A 9,317-nucleotide genomic window follows, 5' to 3' on the forward strand; every position below is an offset into this window, starting at 1 on the left:
ATGGAAGTAGTCAATAGGAGCCTAGGAAACTTGTTGTGTTGTTTAGTGGGAGACCATACTAGGACCTGGGATGCAGTTTTACCCATGGTGTGCCGTAAAGGCCGTTACGTAAAGGTAACGGTGGCAACCATTATACATTACGGGGTCGTAATGGCCGTAATAGCCATTATGGGAAAAAAATGACCCGTAATTGCCGTTAACAGCACGTTACATCCCCTATAAAGGTTATAATAGCCCTGTAATGGTCTATTACGGGACATATACATGTTTTTCATACTTTTTAATCAACATTATGGGGCAGATATAGGTTTTTCGGGGTTTTTTTTTTCAATAAATAAAAAAATAAAAAAGAGAGACCGTAACGGCCGTTACGGGGCTGTAATAGCCATTATGCCTCGTATTGTAAAGGTAACGGTGGTGGCCATTACGGCCACCGTTACCGTTATGGAACACCTTGGTTTTATCTGTTGCAGATTTTGCATACAACAGTTCAGTAAATAGGTCCATACGTATGCGTCCATTTGAAGTCGCTGCATGGGTACAAACCTAAGAAGCCTATAGATCTCATCCCCATGTCCATCAACAAGATAATAGTAGAGTTTCGCTTTCCTATTCCACTCCTAGATGACATTTGGACATGTTGGCGAATGCTACAATCTTTTTGAGGATTGATTTGCGAAGCGGGTACCACCATATAAGAAATCATCTTGGAGATGGAATGGAAAATTGCTTTCAAGACAAAGGATGGATTGTATGAATGGCTAGTCATGGCTTTCGGCTTGACGAACGCACCTAGTAGTTCATGTGGGTGATAATGCAAATTCTATGGTCATTCATTAACAAGTTTGTCGTCGTATACTTCGACGATATCCTCATCTATAGCCGTTCACGAGAAGATCATTTATACCATCTTCGCCAAGTGATGAGAGTATTACGCCACGGGAAACTCAACATCAATTTGAAGAAGTATACCTTCATGAGTTATAGCGTGGTTTTTTTGGGGTTCGTCGTTTCATCTGAAGGGATGAAGGCTGATTCTGAAAAGATAAGGGCCATTGTTAAATGGCCTACTCCCATAAACATTCATGTGGTTTGTAGTTTTCACAGGCTTGTGACGTTTTATCGAAGGTTCATTTGGAACTTTAATTCCATCATGGCGCTCATTACCTCATTCATAGGGAGTTTGTGCTCTATTTTGATCACGAGGCACTACATTATTTGATTTCTGAGAAGAAGTCGAGTGCTAGGCATTTTAAGTGGAGTGCTATCTTCAAAAGTTCACATTTAACCTAAAACTTCGCGCTGACATTGAAAATAAGGTAGTAGATGCTCTTAGCTGAAAATCACACCTATTTGCCGACCTTATTAGTTTCCATTGTTGGATTTGAAGAACTTAAAAGGGACTATGCCGCAAATGATGATTTCGGGAAGGTTTTTCGACACTCATTTCCCGTGTAGGCATTGAATACCCAAGATTTTACTTGCATGATAGGTACTTATTTTATAATATGAGGTTGTGTTTTTTTAAAAGTTCCTTGCGAGAGCTTGTTATACATGAGCTTCATTAAGGTGGCCTAGGTGGTCACTTTGGTATCGATAAAACGACAACCTTGGTCAAGGATCGTTTCTACTGGCCAGGTTTGAAGAAAGATGTTAGGATCATTGTTTGTCATTATCGAGCGCGCTAGCTGGGTAAAGGTAACAAGCAAAATATTGGTCTTTATACGCCATTAGTTGTGCTAGATGCTCCATGGGAAGACATAATAAGGATTGTCTTGAGAATGCTTAAGACTCAACGTGGCTATGACTTATGTTGTGGTTGATAGGTTCTCGAAGATGGCTCATTTTGTTGCTTCCCTTGTAAGCAGACATCAGACGCCATGCACATTGCCAATGTTTTATTCAAAGAGGTGGTATGTCTACATGGTGTTTCCAAAACGATTGTATCTGATCGTGATGTTAAGTTTATGAGCTACTTTTGGCGCACAACACCTTTCGAAAGTGCGACGGGTATGTGACTACGACAACCTATTAATTTAGTCCCACTTCCTAGTGTGACTTGATTGAGCTAGGACGCTGAAGCTTTTGCACAACATGTTAAGGAGATACATGAAGAAGTTGGGTGAAAGATCACTCTTGGTAATGAAAATTGCAAGGGACATGCAGATGTTCGATGACATTCTGCACAATTTCAATAAGAGTCATAGTGTGCCTTAAACCCGAGCGGTTTCTAGCAACCTCTTATACAAAGATCCACTCCGAAAGGTACGACCTTACCATATTTTGAAGAAGCTAGGTGATAATGTATACCTAATCGAACTTCCACACGAAATGAAGATCAACCTCATTTTTAATGTGGAAGACCTTATAGTGCATCTTGGACATATCATGAGTTTCTTGTCAAATGGAAGGGCCGATCAAGATCTGATAACACGTGAATTTCAATAAATGATTTCAAGTGCATCAACCCAGAACTTTAATAGTACATAGCAATTAACTCAATGGAGCTGAGTTGTTCCAAGTCGGGGGGAATTGATGCAATCGCCTCACATCCCACAGGTGCACACTTTGCAAGTGTGTCAAGAAAAAGACCACTTTTCCTTTTTAGCCAATCACTACATTCATTTTCTTTCAAATCTCTACATTAGGAAATTTCCTTTTTCTTTTATATCTTTATATTAGGCAAGAAGTAATTTTAGAATTTTCTTATTTAAGTGCTTTCTTATTTAGGCTCTTTCTTAAGAGCTGAGTTTTTTTCCCCACATCCCACAATGTGCATGCTCCACAAGTGTGTCAATAAAAGGACTACTTTTCCTTTTTAGCCCATCACTACTTTCCTTTCTTTCAAGTCTCTACATTAGGAAATTTCATTTCTCTTTCATATCTTCATATTAGGCTAGAAGTAATTTTAGGCTTTTCTTATTTAGGTGCTTTCTTAATTACAGTGCTTTCTTATTTAGGTAGTTTCCTATTTTTTCAAATCTTGGCTAGTTGGGAATTTTATTTTTAGATTCCTTAGTTTTTATCGCAGATCGTAGGGACTGATTGTAAATAAGGCTTATGACCTATGGAATAAGAGAAGTTGATCGATATTTTCTTAAGTGAATCATATTTCTATGATAGCTGTTGAGAGAGGTGTAGTGATCTCTAGTTTAAGACTAGAGGACTGTTGAGCTTGCTCACAGTCTTGCATTCATGATCATTGGCATTCGGCTAGAGGATTGTTGGGTCCTTTCCCACAATCTTTCTTCATTTCTTTAATCTATTTGCTTCCCCTTTCGGGGTTTGCATTAATCCTTCTCTTCTAGGTTGCTCATAACGTCCTCTAAGAAAATTCATTGTATAGACAATTCAACAGGCTTATCTTCCAAAATATACCATTATTTAGCTTTGAAAATTACCTTGGAAACAAATTGAAAATAACAAGATACTGAACATCTTGTGGTACTGAATTGCCAGATTCTCAATTACTAAAATTCATAGTCTTTCTGATATATATATATATATATATATGTATGTATGTATAGCACTATTTCACAACTCATCACATGTGATGTTGGCCCAAAATCTGAACTGTCCATGTGATGCAGCACCCCATGAAACCCCCAGTGCTCGACTTTCACTCTGATCCAAAACTTTGGTGGGCCATGGAAAAAGGAAACCGTTTCCTCCCTTGATTTGTCTCTCTCTTTTGCCATGGCCCACCAAAGTTTTGGATAAGGGTAAAAGTCTAGCCCCGAGGGTTTCATGGGGTGCTACGTCACATGGACGGTTCAAATTTTGGGCCCACCTCACATGTGATGAGTTGTGAAAAAGTTCTCACGAGTTTCTTGTGAGAACTGGTTCACACATGAGCACTCTCTTATATATATATATATGGGAAAAGCTACTATGCGCTCGACCTCACGATAAGCTCCCGTGAGGTCAAGCTGTGTGGGCCCCACCGTGATGCGTGTCGACCATCAACACCGTGCATTTGATGGGTCCCCTTTAAATTATGGGATATCCTAAAAATCAGCCGTATACGGAACTCAGGTGGGCCATACCATCTATAATCATGTGAAGACACCGCTAAAACATATAAAAGCACTTGGTGGGGCCCACCTGAAATTTGCATGCGTCTGAAACTTGGTCTGAACCCTCATCCAAGTGGGACACATAATGGATGGGCTGGATTTGCAAACCACATCTCGGTGGGCCCAAAAAATGATTATGAATGTTTTAATGGTGCACGGCCCCTCTCCACTTCTGTATGTGGTGTGGCCCACACAAGTCACGGATTGACTTGATTTTTGAGACCTAGGCCCACGATGGAATGGTGCATTTGACTGATGGGGTAGTTGTTCGAAACGCATCACGGTGGGGCCCACACAGCTCGACCTCATGGGACGGACTCGTGAGGTCGAGCGCATAGTACCTTTTCCCTATATATATATATATATATATATATATATATATAAACTAAGCACACAAAGTAATCACCTAGCTTTATGCAAAGATTTGAAATCTGAAATGGCAAATCTTGCAAATTTTTTTGAAATGTTCCTAGGGCTCAAAGAGATTTCATAAATTTTGCCTGGAATGGACAAGTAGGTAGGTGAAAAGTTTTCATGTACAAGTACATAAAATAGACAAGTGGGTGAAAAGTTATGCCTAGAATGGAAAAGCAGGTGAGAAGTTTTCCTGTGCAAGATCCCCCTTTCTTGGCCCGACTTTGGCTTGCCTTTGGACATGTCTTTGCTAAAAAAGTTTTTTTTGTGATTCTGAAAATCACTTTTTAAAGCTTTAAGTGTGTTTGGTTTGCCACTTACTCATTTTTAGAATTCCAAACCCCCCCCTCCCCGTTTCCTAAAGTTGTATTTACTTCTACAATCTCACTCATAAAATTGAAGATTTTTCTTTTGTTGGGTTTGTTAATTGCACACAAGTGTATAGCCGGTACACCTCCACTCATGTGCCATCATGGCATGTAGGTTTGAGATCAAATCCATCCACTGGCTGGTCTGACCATTTTCCCCTAAAAATAAGTCCACTCAGAAGGTGGGCCTCAATATTGGAAACAGGTGGATGGGTTAGATAACTTCAGCCAAATGTTTCAGAGCCATACATTGTTTGGCAAACTGTGGCCCACCTGACCAGTGGATCAACCTAATTCTTGGGTTAGAGCATCAATATGTTGGTGCTTTTCTAATGGATGGATTGGATCTCATACCTACGTGCCTTGGTGGCAAACATGTGGAGTGTGCATAAGCTGTATTGCAAACGCGCATGGGCTTAGCAAATCTTATCTCTATAGGTGGATGGACATGATTAATCATCCATGATGGAGCCCATCAATCTAGATCACTGAACCATGTGTTCCACTCATATGGAGTCCTATGTGTCAGCAAATTCTATGTTTGCAATGTGCATGGCCTCCAAAATTTCTAGGTTGTGATTGTATTCTATCCATGTACTGATGCACATGTGCATTTTTTATGCATCTAATGCTGCTGAATCATATTTGTATATTGTAGTTGCTAGTGTCCCCACCGTTTGATGTTGTCTTATTTTGAGCTTTTGAATATCCGAGCTCTTAAGACTACTGAGAATATTTGCCCATTAGGACAATAGCCTTATGGTGGCTGCTGCCCAGTTTCAATGTCAAAATTGCTGCCATGTTTGTATATGTGGCCAAATGTTTTAAATGGAAAATTTAGATCCTGAAAGCATCCTTTTTCAAATGTCTCTCTACGCATGAGAGCCAATGGTGACATCATTGTCATCCATATCCAAGCCTTATCCCAACTAATTGGGGTCAGCCACATGAATCCTTTTCCACCATTCCACTCTTTCAAGTGCCATAAGCCCATAACCTCAGACCATAGGTCATCAAGTCATTTCTTGCTACCTCCCCTCATGTCCATTTAGGCCTTCCCCTTCCCTATCTCCTTTTAGAGCATTTTTAAGTGATTATATTGTAGGGAGCTCAAAAGCTTACAAAACTAACCAGGGAATGGATTGCAATTGGAACTGCAGGTTGCAATATTTGTGGTCGTGGCAATGGTATTACGGAGAAAACCTGATGCATTAACCAACCGACTTCCAGATCTGAAGGACAATCCTAAATATCAGGGACAAGATAAACTTCCCGTTATTGCGTGGGTGATTGCTCAGGTAAGGTTTGATAAGTTTATGCAGATTGTGGATTTAGCAAATGATAAAGAACAACCATTACTATACCAAATGATAAAGAGCAACCATTACTATATGCTCTCTCTCTCTCTCTCTCTCTCTCTCTCCCCATTACTATATGTTCTCTCGCCATAGTTTGTGAATTTTCCTTTTTGCATGTATAGGCCTGCCAAGGAGACCTTGTTGTTGGGATGCATTCATGGGTGCAAAAGCTCTTGCCTATTGTTAGTGGCACATCAAGTTGTAATCCGCAGTCCAGGGACTTGATTTTGCAGCTGTTGGAAAGGTTTGGTCTCTTAGAAGGTTTGACCCAAAGTCATCTTTTGTTCTTGTGAAATTGTCTTTTAATATCTGAAACCCATGTACAGGATTTTGTCAACCCCAAAAGCTCGCCCTATTTTGTTGAATGGGGCAGTCAGGAAGGGGGAGCGGCTGGTCCCACCTTTTGCACTTGAGCTGTTGATGCGAGCTACTTTCCCTACACCGTCTTCTCGGGTCAAGGTTGGTTTTAAGACCATGTGTATTTGTCTTGGAAGGTGCCATTTAGATTGGTCCATCCATAATATTTAGGAATGTAGGTACTTTTTCTGAATGCGGCTTTTGTGTGTAGGCAACTGAAAGGTTTGAGAAAGTGTATCCCACCTTAAAAGAAGTGGCCCTTGCAGGTTCTCCGGGAACTAAAGCAATGAAACAAGTTTCGCAGCAGCTTTTGCCTCTGGCCGTCAAAGCAATGAGTGAAGGTTTGGTTTTTGTGTTTTGTATTTGGTAATCTATATAATATAAGATACTGTTGTATGGTTGGTGATTCTGGACCATCTATTTTGTGGGCCCTACCATGGATGACCCACAGTGGAAAAAAGTACAACAGACAAGCAAGTCTAGCTGTTAATTGTTCCCTTCAGATGGATGGCAAGAACTAAAAAAGTGTCAATGGCCCTGATTCAAAAGGCAAACATCTATCAATCAGATCATAGTATTATTTAAGGTGGCTTCTGTACCATGGTTATCCATGGTATGTACCCCAGTTGGAGATCTTGCTTTACCATCCTTATTGCCATGAGTTGTAGGGCAAGGAATCATGATTGATTCATTGCACAATTGGAGAGCTCAACTTGATGAAATTAACTGTATCGAGTGCCTGAGATATGATTCTTTTTTGCAGAAAACCGTGAATTATCCGATGAAGCAGCTGGTATTTTCATCTGGTGTTTGGCTCAGAACATTGATTGTTACAAGCAGTGGGTGAGCAATTCTTATCATTGGCTTTCCGGTTTTGAACTTAAAGAATATCCAAATGCACAACTCTTCTAATGTTTGAACTTATGTGACTCTTATGGCTTTGATAACTGGAAATAGGAAAAGCTTCACTTGGAAAACTTAGAAGCAAGTGTTGTTGTTCTGCGAAAGCTGTCTGATGAGTGGAAAGAACACTCGAAAAAACTTTCTTCTGTTGACACTTTAAGGGAGACTGTCAAGAGCTTCAAGATGAAGGTAAAATCTATTTCTACTTTATTTCTTCTTCAGAGGTCAGATGGTAAATAGAGAAAAAAAGGGGCCTTAAATGTATATGTTGGACATGGAACGTGCATTGGTGGAAGCCATAGCAAATTTGGGAAAGCTCAACATGAATGTGTTTTTCTGAGGCACATTCCTCACCCAATACATGTGGCAAATCTGTTTGGCAATTGGATCTATTGTATTGGCGGAGCACCCGTTGATAGGATGATCCTGTTTGGCTGTTGTTTGCCCCATTGTATGTGGGCCGTTGCTCAGTTCTTGGTCAATGCCAATGGGAAGTTGCATAATGTTTTTGTCTACGACTCTTATGCTTTAATTTGTACCTTCAAAGAGATCTCCTGGTGGAAATGAAAATACACCATAATAAGAGATGGGTATAAAGGCACTTCCCAGTTGTGTTTACATGTCCCCAGCAGCAAATGAAAAGATAAAAGTAAGATAAAAGTAGTGTCCTTCTTGCACAGCAAAAACCAATATTGTATGGGCCTTGATTGAGTGGGTGCAGAATGAGCAAGCATTGGAAGAAGAAGCAGATGCTGGTCGCCTAACCCTCATCAAGGATGTGGACAAATACTGCAAGGTGTTATTGGGAAGATTGACGCGTCGCTTCGGCTGCTGCACGGTGAGTGGGCTGTGTGCTCTTACACTTGCAATCACTTTGGGTGCTGTCCTTGTGTCCCCCAACATGGAGACTTGGGACTGGAAGAGGCTTCATGTGATGTTTGGCTTCCCACAATCCTTCTGAGCATATACCAACCACAAAGCAAACACACCCCCTGCATTTGGGAGGAACAAAGCAGGCGTGGGGGCGGCAGAATGAGTGTGTCAGAGAACTATGCATCTGGCTCTGTTGAAGTTTGGCAGAGAATGCATGGTGAGTGCTTACTGATACTTTTAGTCAGAGGTGTTATACAATGCTCGACTAAAAAGAAAATCTATTTTCTGTTCGGATTTTCAGTTTGTACCAGTGGGGCACATGCCACTGATCCAAGCTGTACAAGTGGGGCTTTAGGATCTTCCAAGGAATTTTAGCAGTCTGCATCGTATCAACAGTTTGGAGTGAGAGATGGTGGCCCCCACTTGTTTACAAATTGGAAACCTGAGCAAACTGTAGATAATCTCACGTTGAGATTTTGTAGAATGCCCCTTAATTTATAGAGAGATGTGGGGGAGTTCAAAACTCTGTTTTTATGATGAAGTAGCTAATGGTGTAAGAGTGGCGAGTCACTTAGTAGTCCCCCAGCCAAGACTGACCTGTTTTTCCTACTACCTTTTGTATTTTTGATGCTAAAGGTTGAGAATATTTCTCTTTTAAAGTTCTTATTTAGGTTTATGATGCAGTGTGGATATGACAGTTAATAAATGCATTGACCCTCTAAAAACTTGATTCTTCACTTTGGTTTAGATGGATATAAACTGTCCAATTAGTGGACCCCCATTCATTTAATGAGCAATGAAGCTCTGAGATGATGCTGATTTTCAAGTCCATTGCTTTTGGATCCTCCACTTGTTTTTAGCGAATACAAAGATTCGTTCAGTGGTCTAGGAAAGCTTCTACAGGTCGAATGTGTAGCAATGTTCAATTTTTGCAAATTTTTTTCCCCAGCAGGTCTATCAGTTGGTGG

The 9,317-nt window shown here is 40.5% G+C and overlaps 1 protein-coding gene across 1 annotated transcript in view; it reads left to right on the plus strand.

The window, feature by feature from the left end:
• Window positions 1-9,025, plus strand: part of LOC131227556 (uncharacterized) — a 50,610-nt gene extending 41,585 nt beyond the window's left edge. Inside the window, exons 4-10 of the mRNA XM_058223357.1 lie at window positions 6,019-6,156; window positions 6,339-6,460; window positions 6,543-6,675; window positions 6,785-6,914; window positions 7,337-7,416; window positions 7,531-7,665; window positions 8,198-9,025. Coding sequence (XP_058079340.1) covers window positions 6,019-6,156; window positions 6,339-6,460; window positions 6,543-6,675; window positions 6,785-6,914; window positions 7,337-7,416; window positions 7,531-7,665; window positions 8,198-8,437 — 978 coding nt within the window. The 3' untranslated portion in view covers window positions 8,438-9,025. The remainder of the gene's footprint in view (window positions 1-6,018; window positions 6,157-6,338; window positions 6,461-6,542; window positions 6,676-6,784; window positions 6,915-7,336; window positions 7,417-7,530; window positions 7,666-8,197) is intronic.
• The last annotated feature ends 292 nt before the right edge of the window (window positions 9,026-9,317 follow it).

Source organism: Magnolia sinica, chromosome 15, assembly GCF_029962835.1.
Source record: "Magnolia sinica isolate HGM2019 chromosome 15, MsV1, whole genome shotgun sequence".
Classification (NCBI taxonomy): domain Eukaryota; kingdom Viridiplantae; phylum Streptophyta; class Magnoliopsida; order Magnoliales; family Magnoliaceae; genus Magnolia; species Magnolia sinica.